A 19,291-nucleotide genomic window follows, 5' to 3' on the forward strand; every position below is an offset into this window, starting at 1 on the left:
TGTATACAAAGCGATTCAACTTCCCCGCTACTATGAGGAGCTCTTTATGATATCTGTTGTGGAGGTGGATGAGCAACTTCTTGACACGAGTGTATATCTAGACGATTCTCTAGAAAAAGCACTCACGTTGTTTGATAGCTTGATGATTGATGATGAGGTTGAGGAGATGATGCATATCCTAGATGCATCATGTGCTTACATGCAAGGAATACACCCGTTTGATCCCTTGAATAGGCTAAGTGGGGCCCCTCCAAAGCCGTCAATTAAAGAAGCTCCAAAATTGGAGCTTAAACCCCTACCCCCTCACCTTCAATATGCTTATTTGGATAGTTCTGACACTTTACCTGTTATTGTTTCTTCTCACTTGTCTAAATTGCAGGAAGAAAAACTATTGAGAGTGCTACGGGAGCACAAGCGAGCAATTGGGTGGACAATGTCTGACATTAAAGGCATTAGTCCAGCTTTCTGCATGCATAAAATCCTCATGGAGGACGGACACAAGCCAAGTGTAGAGCAACAACGCCGACTAAATCCAATCATGAATGAGGTGGTAAGAAAAGAAGTGATTAAGTGGCTTGATGCAGGTATTGTATTTCCAATCTCTGATAACAAATGGGTAAGCCCCGTTCAATGTGTGCCGAAGAAAGGGGGGATGACTGTAGTAATTAATGAAAATAATGACTTAATTCCTACAAGAACTGTCACTGGATGGAGAATTTGCATAGATTATAGAAAATTGAACAATGTCACCCGGAAAGACCACTTTCCCCTCCCCTTTATTGACCAAATGCTTGATAGGTTAGCTGGCCAGGAATACTACTATTTCCTGGACGGTTATTCGGGGTATAATCAGATTGCTATAGCCCCAGAGGACCAAGAGAAAACTATATTTACGTGTCCTTATGGCACGTATGCGTTCAAGAGAATGCCCTTTGGTCTTTGTAATGCACCTACGACTTTTCAAAGGTGTATGATGGCTATTTTTACTGACATGGTTGAAAGATTTGTAGAAGTGTTCATGGATGATTTTTCTGTGTTTGGATGTTCTTTTGATAATTTTTTAATGAACCTTGATAAAGTGCTTGCTAGGTGTGAAGAGACGAACTTGGTGCTAAATTGGGAAAAGTGCCATTTCATGGTACGTGAAGGTATAGTCCTGGGGCACAAGGTGTCCAAAAGTGGTTTGCAGGTGGACAAAGCGAAGGTGGAGGCGATTGAAAAATTGCCCCCACCGACATCCATCAAAGGCATTCGCAGTTTCTTAGGCCATGCAGGTTTTTATCGTCGTTTCATTAAAGATTTTTCGAAAATTTCTTCTCCTTTGTGAAGGCTTCTTGAGAAAGATGTCCCCTTCAAGTTTGATGATGCCTTTCTGAAAGCATTTGAGGAGCTGAAGGGAAGGTTGGTGACTGCACCAATTATCATCACCCCAGATTGGGCGCATCTATTTGAGTTGATGTGCGATGCAAGTGACATAGCAATCAGAGCTGTTTTGGGGCAAAGGAGGGATAAAATATTTCACTCCATTTATTATGCGAGCAAAACTATGAATCCAGTTTAGATGAATTATACAGTTACTGAAAAAGAGTTGCTTGCAGTGGTATGGGCGTTTGACAAGTTCAGATCCTATCTAGTGGGAACCAAAGTCATCGTCTACACAGATCATTTAGCTATCAGATACTTGTTTGAAAAGAAAGACGCCAAGCCGAGGCTGATTCATTGGGTCCTCCTCTTGCAAGAATTTGACTTAGATATCCGAGATCGATAAGGGACAGAAAATCAAGTGGCTGATCACTTGTCCAGATTAAAAAGTCGGAACCATGTAGCTGAAGGAGGGTCAATCAAAGAAACATTTCCTGATGAGCAGTTATTAGCAGTCACCTCAGGTGAAGCCCCATGGTATGCGGATTATGTGAATTTTATTGCAAGTGGGGTGACGCCACTAGAATTGACACCTGATGATAGAAGAAGATTCTTACATGATGTGAGGCTCTACATGTGGGATGAGCCATTCTTATATAGGCAGTGCGCAGATCAGTTGGTGCGAAGGTGTGTTCCTGAGGAAGAGATGAATGCTATACTGCATGACTACCATGCTTCGCCATATGGAGGTCATCACGGCGGGGATAGAACCGCCCAAAAAGTGCTACAATCAGGTTTCTATTGGCCAAAATTGTTTAAGGATCCACATGCCTTTGTTAAAAATTGTAACAGATACCAAAGAACCGGAACTATCACAAGGAAGCACGAGATGCCCTTGCAAAATATTCTGGCAGTAGAGCTTTTTGATGTTTGGGGGATTGATTTCATGGGACCGTTCCCATATTCTAATGGGCACATGTACATCTTGGTGGCGGTCGACTATGTTTCTAAGTGGGTGGAGGCCATTTCTCTTCCTACTAATGACGCAAAGGTAGTGGTAAGCTTTGTAAAGAAGCATATCTTCACACGTTTTAGGACTCCAAGAGTGTTGATAAGCGACGGGGGAACTCACTTTTGTAACAAATTGCTAAATAATGTTCTTACAAAGTATGGAGTTAAGCACAAGGTTTCCACTGCCTATCATCCCCAAACGAGTGGTCAAGTAGAAGTTTCCAACAGAGAGGTAAAGCATATTTTGGAGAAAACAGTAAGTGGGAATAGAAAGGACTGGGCCGGGAAGCTGGATGACGCATTATGGGCATATCGTACTGCATACAAGACCCCATAGGTACTTCTCCATATAGGTTGGTTTATGGAAAGGCGTGCCACTTGCCCATTGAGCTTGAACACAAAGCCTATTGGGCGATTAAAAAGCTAAATATAGAGATGGACTTGGCCGGTGAGAAGAGATTTCTACAACTCAACGAGCTTGATGAATTTTGATTGCATGCGTATGAAAATGCCAAATTGTATAAAGAAAAGACAAAGAGGTGGCATGATAAGCACATCTAACATCGTGAGTTTGAGCCAGGTCAAGAAGTTCTCTTGTTTAATTCGAGGCTAAAGCTTTTTCCCGGAAAGCTTAAATCTCGTTCGGGTCCGTTTGAAGTGGTTAGTGTGAAACCTCATGGAGCAGTGGAATTACGAGATACAATTTCCAATGCGACATTCTTGGTAAATGTCCAGAGAGTAAAACACTATTGGGGTGGTGACATTGCACATCACAAGACCTCGATGGATTTGGTGGAGGCGTAAAGAACATGTTGCGTCGTGCCGCGACGTTAAATCAGGTGTTTCTTGGGAGACAACCCAAGCCCTGTCTTTTGTTTTCATAGTTAGTTCGTTTTTTTAGGAATTAGATCTTGTATGTATGTATATATATAAAATAAAAAAAATAAAAAATTTGCGTACAAATTTCGATGTGTTGATGTTACTTTGCCCATGTTTTAACCGCCTTTTGATGCTATTTGATCTTTAAAATGCCCAATATGGTTTAATTATTAGTTTTATGACTAATTGAGTTATGTGTGATGATTTAGGGTATTTGTAGTGCAAAATTATGAATAAAAGGTGCTCTAGCTAGAGGAAGAGGGGTTGGATGCGTTGCATCCAATCTAGAAAAAAAAATCCAGTTATGAGAAAACAGGGTGGATGCGTCGCATCCCCCTCAGCATAAAACAATTGACGAACCAATTGCTCAAGGCAGTGAAGTCTGCCTATAGCGTCTACAGCAGCATCCAAAAATAATTCAGAGAAGTCACTTGGGACGCGTCGCGTCCAAATTCGCATCCCAGGTAAGTATTACTTAAAACACTCGAACCATCTAAATTCCCTCCCTCACTATTTTCCCTTCAACCCATCGCACCAGCACTGCCTACAAACCTCGACGGTAACAGGTATCTCTATTCTCTCTTCTCTTTCCTAACTCTCTTCTCTTCTCTCTCTCGCTAGTAGCAACAGACCCCCTGCCCCAAATTCCCCTAGGTTAGGTTTTACCAATTTAAATATCACACATGTGATTAATAGGGGAACTGAAAAAGTTGTCGTTCCTGTTAGTTGTAATGATTGCGAGATGATAAACTATAATTCTCTCCATCTCGTTAATTTTGGGAGGGTAGTCGAATTACCCGACTGATAGAAAAAAACTAGGCAAAGTTGTTGCATACCACATGTTCGACGAATTTCCTGTGAGATAAATTTAGGCGCCGGCGAAGTCTGAGTAACCGAGCGACACTAGTATATGCTAGTGAATAAGTGTGGGGTCATTTGTCTTGATTGTGTACAACATTGTCGGAATGTTTTGAGCCTATGATAGATTGTCTAAATAAATTGAACAGCCGGCACATGCTAGATGTCTTGAATTGTAAAGTGTTACTCGATTTGAATTATGTGAGTTCTATGCGTTTTGATATGTCGTGAGAATAAGTGTAGGGCCGAGTGAGCTGCTATGTGTAATTGAACATGGTTAGTGAGCATCGCTCGGATAAACCTCATGTTGTGCATAATGATATCTATAAAGCGCAATGCTTATTTGTAAATTTGAAGAGAGTTATCAGATCTCTGCAAAGCCATGGGATATAGTTTCATGAAGTACTGAATGACATGACTATGCGAATGATTGGAAGTGCAAGCTGTTGCACAACTGCTTTATAGCTGAACTTCACTGTTCTATACACTAATTGTTGACTTCTTTGCATTGCAAGTACTTAGGTTCATAAATGGCGGCAACGAGCAAACCATCCAATCAACAAGATAGAAATAATAACAAGCAACCACCCAAAAAGCCTACCGAAAAGGCAACATGTGCTCCAAATCCACAGAACAAAAGGAAGAGGACTGAGAAAGAGAAGGAACTGCCGACTAGGCAGTTAATTGATATATCAGAGCAAGAAGATGAGGAACCATTAGTAAGGAGGATTGTGAAGAGGGGTATTACAACAACATCATTAAATCTGCCAAGCAAAGGGATAGAGATCAGAGAACCTATGCCAAACCAGAGCAAATCCTCCAAGCAAAGTGACCTGAATGATAAAGGGAAGCAGAAGATTACTGCAGAATCTGAGTCCGAGTCTGATTCGGATAATGAGCCTCCACATGTCGACATGAGTGACGAAGATGAGGGTGAACCAATAGACCGAGCTGCTTGGGAGAATAACTTTGTTAGTGAAAAGGCATTCCGAGCTTATAATAAGATACTGGGTTCAAAGAAGTACATTCCAAAAAATCCAATCAACATTGGAGCACTTAAGAAAAATTACCCAGATTTTCTGAAATCAATTCGAGAGGTGCAACAATGGGGACCTATCTTGAAGGGCCACGGCAAGGCCAACCTCACTATCGTCAGAGAGCTTTATGCCAATTGGCATCACTCCAGGGGCAGCATTGTGAGAGTACGAGGGGTGGATATTAATGTCTCAGCTGAAGCTCTGAATAATTTCTTAGGGGTGCCACACACACTAACGGATAAGTTTGACTCCATATGCAAAGCACCATATTATGCACACATTAGGTCTGTCCTATGCCCTACCAGGAAGGATGGAAATTGGAAGCATGGGAGTATGGAGTACCATTCTCTGGCCAAGGAATGCACGTTAGCACGTTTGGTTCTAAATTTCATATGCAACCGCCTGATGCCATGCCAACACAAAACGGATGTCCCTCGACACCGAGCACTAGTATTGTATGATTTATTGGAGGGGATACCGCTCAACTTGGGAGCCATCATGCATGACCAAATGCAGCGCACTAGGATGAAATACAAGTGGAGGTTGTTCTTTGCAAATACCATATCGGCTTACTTGACAGAGATGGGAGTACTATGGGACAAGGAGAATGACGACATTGAGGCTAAAGCTTCAGGACCATATGATGTTACTCATGTACTAGAGCCGAACAAGGGAAGGTCTTCTAAGCTCACCATTCAACAGTTGTTTGAGCAGATGCAAGCCGATATGCAAGAAAACAAGGCTGAGTTGATAGCGACTCGTGCAGAGTTGAGTGCCACCAGAGATGAGTTGAGTCAGACTCGTGCGGATCTAAGCCGAGTCCAGGCTGAGCAGGCCACGACGATGAGGGAGGTATCATTATTCCTCCGTGCTCTGGTTCAACGTGCAGATATAGACATCTCACAGTTGCTTGCATCGTCCACTGCTGGACCATCCACCTCTGCTCCTCCTATAGTCCCTGAGGCTCCACACACCATGCCTACTAAGGCCGTTGTACCACCTGCTACAGACTCAGCTCCAGTTGGTGATGATAGGACTGTGACCGATCTCCCTATTCGTGAGGATGCTATTGCTAGGCCAGAGGGGGCCATGATGAATGCCATGGATACTGATGCTCTTCCACAGACTGCGGAGGATCCTTCCACCTTGACTTGAGGGAGTTTCTTCTCATCCTACTTTACTCTGTTTGTGTACATTGGGGACAAAGCAAGGTTCTAAGTGTGGGGTGGGGGGTTATTCATATTTTTGTGGATGAATGTACTTAACTGTTACAATTTGTGTTGATTTTGATACTGTTGGGGGCTGTAATATTCACTGGATTAATGGCCTGTAATAGTTAGTAATTTCATCTATATGGAGTAACTCTCAGTCCATTGTTGTGTGTAGTCGTAGTAAGTAGCCTTATCAAAAAAAATAAAAAAATAGAGGACTTTTCCCAATGACGGACTACCTGGACAGTTCTCTCGAGGGATTAAGGTCCTTAGAAAAATACAAAAAAAAGATTTTCATTTGATTTTTGAAATTAGTGTTAGTATTAGGAGATTGACAGAAAACTAAAGAAAAGCACAAAAATAGAGTAGTAGCCTTGAGTAGTTAGTAAATTTTCTTTAGGTAGTAATAATCCCCTGTGATTTTTCTTTGTGCCTCGATTCTTTTCCATGGGATGTATTTTTAACCAGATAGTAATTTTTTATTTTTAGAGTAGATTAGGAATTTAGGGAATAAAAGGAGCAAGAATGATGAACCAGGCGCCCTTGACTTGTTTGATAGTAGCATATTTATGCTTTTGGCACGTGTAGTATCTTCTGTATGATTTGAAATTATTGATGATACCTTATTAAATTGGATAGCATGTTTTGTGGCGCCTATGTCTCGTTTACATGACTTATGTTCACCTTGTGCTTAATGCTTAATATCTTGTTGCTCCGTGAATACTTACATTGTTTGAGAGTCGGAATGTGACCGTCCTTAATGAGTCATGTGCCATGTGTGTTGAGGTTTTTGTATAGTCCATGTATTGTACTTGTGTCTAGAACTTGTCCGGTATGTGAGTTGAAGCGAAATTTGAGGTGATGCTCGGTTTGAAAAATGATTTTAGGCTTTCTTTGATCTTTTTGAGCTTATTGCTTATCATAAATAAAATTTATCTCTAGTTAACCATTTTGAGCCCATTGACTTTTATTTGGTACCCACATTACAAGCCTATACCCTTTTTATTCTTAATTGACATTGTTTTGATCCTTTTACCTCTTATAGCACTTTAATTGTTAGATGAGCGCTAAAAGAAGTAAGAAGGGACTAAGTGTGGGGTGACTTTTGAGTGGAACCAATGAAAGAAAGAAAGATGCACTTGTTTTGTAAAATATTACACCACTAGCGAAAATTGAAAAAAAAAATAGTTGGGTAAAGTGAGTAAAATCTGAAAAAAGAAAGAAAGAAGGAAAAATAGAAATGAATAAATTGTTGTCTTGTTCTTGCTAGTGAGTATGAACTAAAGTAGTGCTTAAAGAAGAAGAGACTGTTTTAAGGGGTGATATTGTTTGTGGAATTGAAGTGGTGTTGAAGAAAATATGCTTAAAGTAATTTTGTGATGTATTAAAGTGCTTAGGAGGGTGAGTCACTATTCCTTAAATATATTCTACCCGTTCCTTAGCCCACATTACAACCATGAAAAAGTCCTAATTGATTTTAGATCGAGCGAGCTTATATTAGTAGAGATTTACATTAAGGGCAAGCTTATGGTACCAATTGCATGCATGTGACTTCTTTATGAGAGTGAGCGATTTTCTTTGATATATGTGAGTCATTAAAATATATTTGATCATGAGATTCGAATGTGTGGATTGAACTCGCTCTCTTGTTCTTGTTGTGAGGGCACATGGTTTCACGAGGGATAGGTAACGTTATTAGACTTCTCTATGATGTTGGGTGTTCAAGCCATGAGTGCATTGTGACATTGAGTCGATTTTCGAGGTTAGGATTGTTGTGAGCATGTTGTCTTTGTTTGAATATTTTTAAAGAATGACATAAGTAAAGGGAAGTGTATGCGATGCATATTCTAGAGCCTAATTGTTGCAAATAACCATGGTCATAGGTGTAGTGTGCTTTGAATAATAAGAGCTTAATTTTGTTTCGTCTACTATAGTGATGGTTTGTTCGAGGACGAACAAAGGTTTAAGTGTGGGGTGGTGATATTGGGCATATTTCGATATGTGTTGATGTTACTTTACCCATGTTTTAACCGCTTTTTGATCTTTAAAATGCCCAACATGGTTTAATTATTAGTTTTATGACTACTTGAGTTGTGTGTGATGATTTAGGGTGTTTTTAGTGCAAAATTATGAAGAAAAGGTGCTCTAGCTAGAGAAAGAGGGGTTGGATGCGTCGCATCCAATCTAGAAAAAAATCAGATTTTGTGCACCCTTAGCAGTGAAGTCGGCCCATAGCATCCGCCTTAGCATCCGCACCTGGGCAAAGCTGAGATGGAGGAATAAAGGGTGGATGCGAAGCATGCGAAGCTAAGAAGTGAAGGACGAGGTGGATGCGACACATCCACCCCAGCATCAATCCCTGAAACTGATTTGAATTAGAAATAGGAGAACTTTGGCCCACGAATTTTGTACGCAATATATAAGCCAAAAATGCCTCTTTTAGGCCATCTAACATATTGGGAAGGGAAAAAAGCCACGGCAAAGCTTGGGAACCACGGAATTCATCTTGAGTTCTTATTTTTCTTTCTTTTATTGATTTTTATGCACTCTTGTGAATTTCTTTTTGATGATTGCATGAACATGAGTGGCTAAGAACCCTATTATTCTAGGGTCATGGGTATACATGAATGTTGGCGTTTGAAGTTTAATTTGACAAAGTTGATTTTATCATATTGGGTTGTTTATTTAATTCTGTTTTTAATTAATTTGCTGAGTAGCTAACAGTGAATTACTATCTACGAATCTAGAGTTGAACTCGAAAGTGGAAATTCTAGATTGTATATAGAATTAAATAAAGCAAGTTCTTGAACCCGGGCATCGGGGGACAGATTCGTAATTAGGATAGAAATATACCTAATTGTCTTGCTCGGTTGAAATACAGGAAGTGTAAATGCATTCTTGTTAATCTTAATTCCATAGACATATAGGCATTAAGTTAGCTTGAATAGGTGAGTAAGAACTCGACAGATTCTTATGAGTAATATCAACCCTATCAATCAACAATCCAGAAAAATCAATTAGTTATTTTAAGCTAAGAATGCAACATGATTGTTAGATAACCCGTGACCCTGGAATATTATCTCCTATTGATTATTATTCGAAATCATTTAAGTGTTGTGGTTGATCTCTAGTATTTCATTACTTGATAGTTTTTAGGTAGTAAATTAGAAAATTATCTATTTTGTGAGAAATCGCTTGAATCGATAAGTTATTTGAGTTTGAGTTAGTCAAAAGTTAATCATAAGTCTTCGTGGGAACGATACTCTACTCACTACTATATTACTTGACGACCATGTATACTTGCGTGAGTGTGTTTGGTCGCAACAGAAGGAATTGGCTATGATAAAACTTTTGCTTCAGTTGCTCGAATGGAAGCCATTAGAATTCTCATTGCCTTTGCATCTCATATGGAATTCAAATTGTTCCAAATGGATGTCAAAAGTGCATTTCTGAATGGATATTTAAAAGAAGAAGTCTTTGTAAAGCAACCACCTGGCTTCGAATGTCATGAGTATCCTGAGCATGTATACAAACTTGACAAAGCTTTATATGGGCTGAAGTAAGCTCCTCGTGCTTGGTATGAAAGGTTGTCCAAATTCCTCCTAGAAAATGGATTTACAAGAGGAAATATTGACAACACCATGTTTCTGAAGAAACGAAGGAGGATGCCACTGCCACTCGTTTGGACATGGATGAACGTGGTTCTCCTGTGAGACCATGTACAAAGGTATCATTGGGTCACTCCTGTATCTCACAACAAGCAGACCAGATATTGTATTCAGCGTAGTATTATGTGCTAGGTTTCAATCCAATCCAAAGGAATCTCATCTGAAGGCTGCCAAGAGAATTTTAAGATATCTCAAAGTAACACAGGACCTAGTTCTCTACTACCTTTTAGGAGACAATTTTGACTTGAATGGGTATGCTTACACTGATTATGCTAGTTATCTGGTGGATAGAAAAAGCACCTCTGGCATGGCACATTTTCTGGGATCATGTCTAATTTCATGGGGTACGAGAAAACAAAACTCAGTGGCCCTTTCAACTGTAGAAACTGAATATGTGGCAGCTGCTTCTTGCTGTGCTCAATTGTTGTGGATCAAGCAACAGTTGGAGGACTTTGGTGTATTTTTTGATTGCGTGCCACTACTATGTGATAACACTGCTCTCAACATGGCAAAGAATCCAGTACAACACAAGAGACAAATCACATTGATGTACGACATCATTTTCTCAAAGACAATGTTGAAAAGGGGCTTATCTGCATGAGGTTTTGTAGCACAAAAGACCAAATTGTAGATATCTTCATCAAAGCACTGAGTAGAGAGCACTTCGAAAAGAATCGACTGGCACTTGGGTTGATAAAGTCAAACTGAGCACCTGGTCCCTCAATGATTGGCTATGAAAGAAATGAACAAGTAAAACAACTAAAAAGTATTTTCTGGAAAGTTCTAACTCATTTCTATACCGTTACAGGTAGACACGCATGGTAATTACAGAGCAACCAAGAAGATAGTGGCACTGCATGTTGGTAAAAGGATGAGGCTCACATTTACAAAACTTATCAGAGAACCTGGTTCCCTTGACATAGGTTAGTAGTTCCTTTGTACTCTCATACACAACTTTTTAATGAATGAGAAAGTGCCACCTCATTAAAATGTTAGTTTCTCTTTTTCCCCTTCTTTAGAATCCAAGCGTCGTACCTATTACTAATCGACCCGTCTACCCAAAGAATTAATACCCATTCCTAACTGGTCCCTCACCCTCTTTAAATAAACCCAAACACTGTCTCTATCATCACTGTTCACATCAAAAGCCAAAATCTCCCCCTTTCTCTCAACAACCAAATACTCCATTTCCTTAAGTTCTTACTACAAATCCCTACCATGTTTGAGAATCTAGAAGCCTTAAATGTTCCAGGTGTCGTCCCCACTGTGTCTTCATCTCACGAAGCACAGGAGACAGAGTCTAAGTCCCCCATGCCACCAAGTCCAAACCCCACACAAGATTCTCAACCACCATCTGCTTTTCTCTAGCCCAATAGAGTTCATGTTCTCACCAGAGTCGCAAAACTCCGAACCCAAAGAGGTTTGTGGTTATAACCTCTCTTTCTGCCTCGACGAAAACAATGGCTGAAGGTGACACAGTAGAGGGAGAAAAAACTCAAGAAGTCTCCAATATGCAAGTAGAAGAGAGCTATGAGGCCCAACAGATTGTGGTTCGTGATTGTAAAGAATCATCACCAAGCCTTGATTTGAATGTTGGCAACCCTACATGTAATATCTCTCCTGAGTCCACTTTGGGGTTAAATGAACAAGAAGCCATAGAAAATATGTTGTTAATAGCCACTGAGAGAGTCATGGTCGGTGGTTGTGAGGAGGTTAATGAGACTGTTGGGTGTCAGGGGGAAGGTGAAGGCTATCTGGAAGAGAGTAAGGAACTGGTGCCTTTTGAAAATATAGCACCTGATAGTACTACTGGGGAAACTTATGGGGGACCTGTTCCCTCTGCTCAAGAGGAGCCCTCTGCTCCTACTTGGGATGAAATTCCCTTCCCTACAAAAGATCCCCAGGTCAGTACTGATCCTTCTCCCTCTCCTCACTTCGATGCTGAGCTACTAAACTTTGTCATTCCTAAGATGAGATCTTTATCTGAAGAGGAAAATAATGAGGAAGATTATGATGATATGCCTGTAGCAAGATTCCTTGCTGCTCGAAGTAAGAAAGGAGTTCCCATTGTACCTACTCTTAAAAGACCCACTACTAGGTTGCAAAATAGGGAGGGTCTTGAATCTGTGCTGAATAAAAGCAAAGAAGAGAAAAAAGGAGGAGGTTAGTGAAAGGGGGAAAGCTGGTGAATGAATAGGAAGTGCCTCCGGCATGTATTGTTGATATTGATGATGAGGTGACCTACAGTTCTCGTAAGTCCTCAAAGAAACCTATAGTTCCAAAACATAGGAGAGAATCATATGTGAGCATGATGGAGGCTAGCAATGTTGAAGTAGAAAAGTTTGGGGAGAAGGTAGCTGAGGAGTCTGGTGAGAATGTGTTTGAAAAGTCTGGTGACAAGGTGTCAGAGAAATTGTCTGAGAAATCTGCAGAGAAAGGGAAGAATGTGAGAAAATATGTGAAAAGGAATGCTGGTGTCAATGAGGAACCCGGTTCCTCCAAGAAAACCAAGGTGGGTGTGGCCAAGGATGAAAAAAGAGAAAACCTGAGACACCAGAAGGTGATGTGGGGCAGAACATTTGCCTATGATATTCTTGACATGACAGGGATGCGCCAACTGGTTGATATCTATGAATTTCAATAATGGACACATTTGTTCACTACTGAGAGCCCTAAGGTGTATGCGACGGAGGTGCGTAGTTTCTATGCTGATATGTTCACTGTAGAAGATGACAACATATGCCTGAAGGTGAATGGTGTTGATTATGTGATGGATGAGGTTGTGCTGGGAACAATTTTGGGAGTGCCTACTGGCGGCATATCATACATTGAGGGGACTTGCTCTTTAAACTTCAGAAATACCATTTTAAAGGATGATGCAGTAAAATAGGGGGAACGGGTACACAAGAAGGCCCTCCTTCAAGTGTACTAATTGTTATTCGAGATGGTGAACAAGGTTTTGCTCTCACGCGCAGAAAGGCATTTCATTACGTCACGAGCAGACCTTTTCCTCATGGAAGCACTGGATGCCTACTCCACTATCAATTTACCGTGTATCATGATTGAGCACATGAAGAAAGTGACAAATTTTAAGGATGGTAATCATGGGCTGCCCTACGAGTTCTTACTCACTAAGGTATTTGAGTTCTTCAAAGTCCCCTTAGGAAATGCTACATTGGGTACTCGCAAGCAGACCTTCTCCAAGACCACCTTAGAAGAGTGTGAGTGCATCGATAAGAAATGAGGGGTTGTTAGCAATTCCACTGTCTCTCAACTGATTGCAGCTCAGAACATTGCCAATGAAGAGATAAGGAAGTTGAAGGCACGAAATGTCATTCTTGAGGGACATCTTAGTCAGGCCTAGGAGGCACCTGGTTCCAGCAGTTCACAAGGCACAGAGGTTGCCCGCCTGACCAAGGAAAATGCTGAACTCAGGAAACAGGTCGAGGACCTGAAGGAGAGGTTGCTTATTGAGCAAGTGTCAGCAAATGCTCGAATGGATATTCTCCTTAGAACCCTTGCCTCTTCATCTCTGCCTCCCCCTTCCAGTGCTCCTTAAAATCGTTCCCTTCTCAGTGTCCAGTTCAAGTTGTCTGTCCTCTGTTTTGATCCCTTTATTTTGATCTGTTTAGTGGATGCTACTTTTTTAGTTGTCTTAGTTTGTGAATGGTTGTGTAACAAATGGTACTGCAAATTCTGCTCCCTTTTTTGAACAAATTTATGAGTATCCCGTTTTTTTGCCTTGCATGATATACTCTTATGCTCCTATACTCTGTTTTTAGCCATGTTTGTGCGCACCCATGTGGCATGAGTTAACTATGCTAGACTTATTTTTGCTTATTACTTGTGCCTAATCTTTTTATGATGTCAAAAGGGGGAAAATTAATTGAAAGGGAACAGGTTCAGGGGGAATATAGAAAATATTTATGGTACTCTGGTTCTAAGGGGGAACTTCAATTACAAGTTTGTCATCATCAAAAAGGAGAAAATTGATAGGTTATGTGTCCTGTTATATTTTGATGATCCAACAAACTTAATGATAAGAACCAGATAGGGAACCTGTTCCACATCCTCAACATGCTCAAGATCAACAAGTCTCAAGTCTGGAACATGTTCCAACACTCAGAGTCAAAGAAACAACAGAGGAAACCGATGAACATCAGGTCCCTTGCTGACTGTACCAGTTAACTCCCCACAACTGTAAAGTCACTGCAACTGTTCCTTTGCACACACACAACAGTGCAAACAATGCAGCAGTCACTTTATGGGGAATGCCCTTGTACCAAATATGCTTGCATCATTCAAGTGATGTCACTTGTGTAATATTAACATGAAGGAAAGGGAAAACAGCATACCTGCACATTCTAGAATTGATCAAGCTTTCTCTCAAGTGTGTTGCCAACTTGCAAGTGATATTCAGGGCATCAAGAACAGAGAAACATCATAGCGAAGGACCAGTTTCCTACATTGAGTTATTACATGTCCCTAGTTATGTTGTACCTTTGTTAAAGTGATTTACTTGTAATTACTACTTAGTTTAGCTAGAAGCATTGTGTAGGAAACCTTTTGTAAAATCATAAACCTCGTATTTGTGTCTTGACTAGAGCTAGTCGAGTTATGAGCTTTGTAATAGAGTTATTACAAAGAGGCTTGTAATAGAGTTATTATAAAGAGACTTGTAATAGAGTTATTACAAGCGAATGAGAGATTAAGGTTTTAATTCCTAGATTACAATAGGTTGTAATCTGAACTTGCTCGGTTAGTGAAGTTGAAATCCTACGAGCGTAGGTCGTGGTTTTTAATCCCGTGAGCTGGGAGTTTTCCACGTAAACCTCTGTTGTGTCATTCACTTATCTCTTTGTGTGTGTTCTGTGTGAACTGATAGAGAACCCGATTCTCTATACAGTTTGGTGGACCCTAAGTTTCTGTCATCCCACCATAACGATTGATACATATTGCAAGATGTACTGAAACACTGTAAGTGCTATCGTTGGAGCCATAAAGCGACTCGTCTTCTTCAGTTCTTAAGATACAACATCCCAATTTGTCTGCCATTTCTTTTCTTTATAGCTCTGTTGCAACTCCTCTTCCTGTTGTAAAATTAGCGATATCTCAAAAGGTAAATATTATTTACATCTACTTATTATTTAGTAAATTATTTTATATTTAATAGAGTCAAACTAGTCGTTATCTAACCGTTGAAGCAACTCCTGTATAAATATGATCTTTGGAGAGCTAAAGACACACTTTCTAACATAAATTTCTAATACAACTTTTTAAATCATCTTTTCCTCTTATATGCTGGGTTTCTTTCTTGAGTTTTCTGCTAGAGCTTGTTGAATCCCGCGGGATACGTCTAATTTTATATATCACCGTGTGAGCGAAATATTCTTCATAATAAATTTTCCAACAATCTTAAGGATATTTCCACGTTGTTGTAATGGAGAATAATGCAGCAGTTGTTGGAGTGCTTATGGATAAATATGTTAAAATGACAAGTCCAGAACAAGACCTATTCGTTGAGAAGCTAGAGGTAGCAACTCAAACTTATAATGTAGCTGAAGAATGTCAAAAAATAAACTACTATAGGGCAAAACAGATGGTTCAAGAATTATAACCTCTACTTCAATTTTCTGATTCACCACGTATTGTCAACGTCACCTCCTTTGGTGGAAAGTTGGAGGAAGATGACTAGTATTCTTTATGGATGAGGAGTCACTACTAGAAATTCGGCAAAAACCGACCAACAAAAAACTATCAAAGTTGGTCGGTTTTTTAAAATATTTTATTTTTTAATTTTTTTTAGGAAAACGACCAACTTTGGTCGGTTTTCTTTGGCGCAAAAATGCGGGAAACTATTTTTGAGTCCCGCAAAATTTATTTTCAAGAAACCGATCAACTTTGGTTAAAACAATCGACCGAAATCGGTCGGTTAATTTAGTCGGTAATTTTATTTTTTAATAAAACCGACCAACTTTGGTCAGTTATTTTCGTGCGAAAATACAATTAAAGAGTATAAATGAAATAAAAGATAGTCTTAAAATAAAATGCACCAATGGTCTAGCGGTAGAATAGTATCCTACCATAGTACAGACCCCGGTTCGATTCACAGATGGTGCATTTTCTAATTATATAATTAAAATACCGACCAACTTTGGTCGGTTTTTTCGGCATTTTTGTTTTTTAATTTAATTGACCGACCAAAGTTGGTCGGTAATTTCCGACCAACTTTGGTCGGTATGCCCTTCCAACCTTCAAAATATCCACCACACGTTAATGGTCGCATTTTGGACGGTTATTGGCCATTACCGACCAACTTTGGTCGGTTGTTTTGGGCGCTTTTTCGCGAATTTCTAGTAGTGAGTCCACAATTGCACGTCACTAATGAATTGTCTCGTTTCACTTTCACCTGGCGATATAAAGGTTCTTCATCCGTCTATTCTTTTTTTCAGAGAAAGTAAAGGTACGATCCTCGATTATGCATTTTAAAAAGGAAAAAGGTCCGGATTTGTCCTTGTACTATTGTATATAATTTACATTTGTCCCTCGTTATACTTTTCGTTCAAATCCATTCTTACTGTTAACAAAGTAAGCAAAAATACCCCTAACCCTAACATTTTGACATTGTGGCACTCGGGGCCCTTAAATAAATTGCCACGTAATAATACATGTCAGCATTTTTATAAATTCACTACCCAATATATTGTTTTAATTCATTTTTTCTTTTTTCTTTTACTTTTCTCTTTCTTCTTTTTTCAACATCACTTCTTCTGCTTCTCCTACGCCATAGCCCGCTGCAAGCTGAAAGCTTTTGACACCCATCAAGGATTGTTTAAGTTCCTGATAATGAAATTAGAAAGAGAATGAGATAGTTTTTTCTGAATGGCTTAAAAATGTCAGGACTATTAGTTATGATTAATCCCAAAGGTGACAGGCCATTTATCTTCTTCCTCTCCGGCAGGCTTGTCAAAAAGATGCGATGATGGGAGACGATAAGCTAAATTGTCAATGGTTGAAACTGTCCAACATTGACCAATATTGCCTTTTGACTTTTCAAAGCAGTGTGTATATATTGACAGGCTAGTAATTTTCTCCATCTTTGGTGGTCTTGCCTGAAAAATGCCCGCGGATGAAGAACCACGCTTAGATTTGGCCAAAAGATTATCGGTGAATTTTCTTTATCTTAACCTTTATTTGTCGCAGAACTTCCTCTGACCAACCTCAAAATCTTCATTGCTTTCACTTTTCTTCTCTAAAAATCCTCTTCCAGAACTCAAGAAAAACTTGGTTGCCTAAAATCGTGAAGGCGAGGTAGAGGCCAAGGTAGTATGGTACTGTCATGGGTGGTAATGAAGGTTTTTGCTGGGAACAATATCTTGATGTGAAGCCCCATTCTTTATAGATATGATAAAAAAATAAAAGGATCTAAGTTTGCTATAGAAATCAAAGTTGATTGATTGAATTTTGAATTCAACAGAGAAGATGATAACGCCAGAAACAGAGGAGAAAGGGAGAAGAAAACGACAGAGTTAAAAAGTTAAAAATTAAGTGGGACCCACAAAATTCTCTTTATCTTGAATGATATATTTAAGGATTAAATGATAGAAATGCTGGCATGGCAATTTATTTGAGGGCCCCGAGTGCCACAATGACAAAACATTAGGGTTAGGGGTATTTTTGCATACTTTGTTAACGGTAAAGATGAATTTGAACGAAAAGTATAACGGGGGATAAATATAAACTATATACAATAGTACAAGGACAAATCCGGACCTTTTTTCTTTTAAAATTCTCGAGAACCCTGAGATAATGAGTTCAAATTTGTTTGGACTAAATGACGAAAAGATAATTTAAGTTACAACTATTATGTTTAGCCGCCTTCGTCATATCAATGAAATGGTATTTATTTTTAAATATTATTTAAAGATTGGCGATCTTTTATAATGAATTTGATGTCTCTAGATATATATATTTTCTATTTTTGAGATAAAATATTTGGGTGAAGTTATATTATTCGCTTGTTATTTATAAAGTAGAACTCTTTATGAGTTGTGAAAAATTTATCTCCTTAATCTAATATTTTTGAAAATGTGGGGGTCCGTGGTGTCCAGAGTTATATAGCTTGATCCGAAGAAGGACAAAGTTAGTAAAATTATTTATTAAAATTATAATAAAGCTTTACAAAATTGAGATTCTTTGTGGAAAAAATTTATATTGGAAGATCAAAAATATATGTTGTATTTCTGGATCTGAAAATTTATTTTGCTTGGGGTTTTTTAATTGTTTGGATGAAAAAATTATTGAATTATGACTTGTTTCCTACTAATTTGAGATATTCTTGTAGAAGTGAAAGTTGCTTCTATATCTAGAAAATTTTACTTTGGTATTATTGTATAGAAGATACCAAAAGGAAAACAAAATTTGTATGTGTTGAAAGATGTTTCAAATGACGCTTGTATGGAAGTCAAGTTTATTTTCATTTGAGATAATTTTATGCCTTACTTGTAAAGTACTATGAGTTAGTATGATGTATGTGAATTTTCCACTGTATGAGAAGATATAGTGATGACATTGAATCTCTGATTCAGATGAGAAAAACTCACTACTAATTGTGAGATTACCTTTTGATGGATGTTATGATATTCGAATTGCCTGGCAATGAGGTTGATTAAGCAACCTCTTGGCGAGAATTCCACTGGGAATTAAACCGACCATATTTGTGTCGATGAATTGTGATTGCCAAGATGCAATAGCCATTGTAAGAAAATAAATCTTTCAATGGGAAGAGTAGATATATTCTCTTGAGACATAATGTGATAAAGCAATTGTTTAGAGATAAGAATTATTTTTCATACATATAATGTGAAGTCAAAAGGGGATTTAGCCTATCCTTTGACTTATAAGTGAAACATCGAGGGGTTGAGATTTTTGCTAATTTGAGATGTATCGACAATGATGGTAACCCAATCTATGTGATTGAAAATCCCATGAAGTAGGTTCATATGGGTAATAATAAGTTATTAGTTGATCAAATATGCACTATTAAATTATGTCTCTTCCTATGGTGTGTGTGTATATAGTGCAAGACTTCAAGGAATGTGAGGTTGAGTTATTATACTCTTAATCCAATAATCCATAGTCTTTTGTAGGTGGTATATTGCGCTGCAGAATACACTTGATGGATGGACCTATATGAGTGTGGAGTGGGGCCGCTCCTATGAAATTTGTGACGAAATTTCTAGAGCACTCATGAAAATCAGGCACG

General features: G+C 39.0%; 1 protein-coding gene across 1 annotated transcript; it reads left to right on the forward strand.

The window, feature by feature from the left end:
• The first annotated feature begins 10,075 nt into the window (after positions 1 to 10,075).
• Positions 10,076 to 11,394, forward strand: LOC108947817 (secreted RxLR effector protein 161-like). Its single transcript, XM_018776172.1, has 3 exons — positions 10,076 to 10,546; positions 10,835 to 10,949; positions 11,279 to 11,394. The coding sequence occupies exons 1-3, from the start codon at positions 10,076 to 10,078 to the stop codon at positions 11,392 to 11,394; spliced, it is 702 nt and encodes a 233-aa protein (XP_018631688.1).
• Positions 11,395 to 19,291: the final 7,897 nt, after the last annotated feature.

The sequence above is a fragment of the Nicotiana tomentosiformis genome, chromosome 2 (genome assembly GCF_000390325.3).
Source record: "Nicotiana tomentosiformis chromosome 2, ASM39032v3, whole genome shotgun sequence".
NCBI classification, from domain to species: Eukaryota; Viridiplantae; Streptophyta; class Magnoliopsida; order Solanales; family Solanaceae; genus Nicotiana; species Nicotiana tomentosiformis.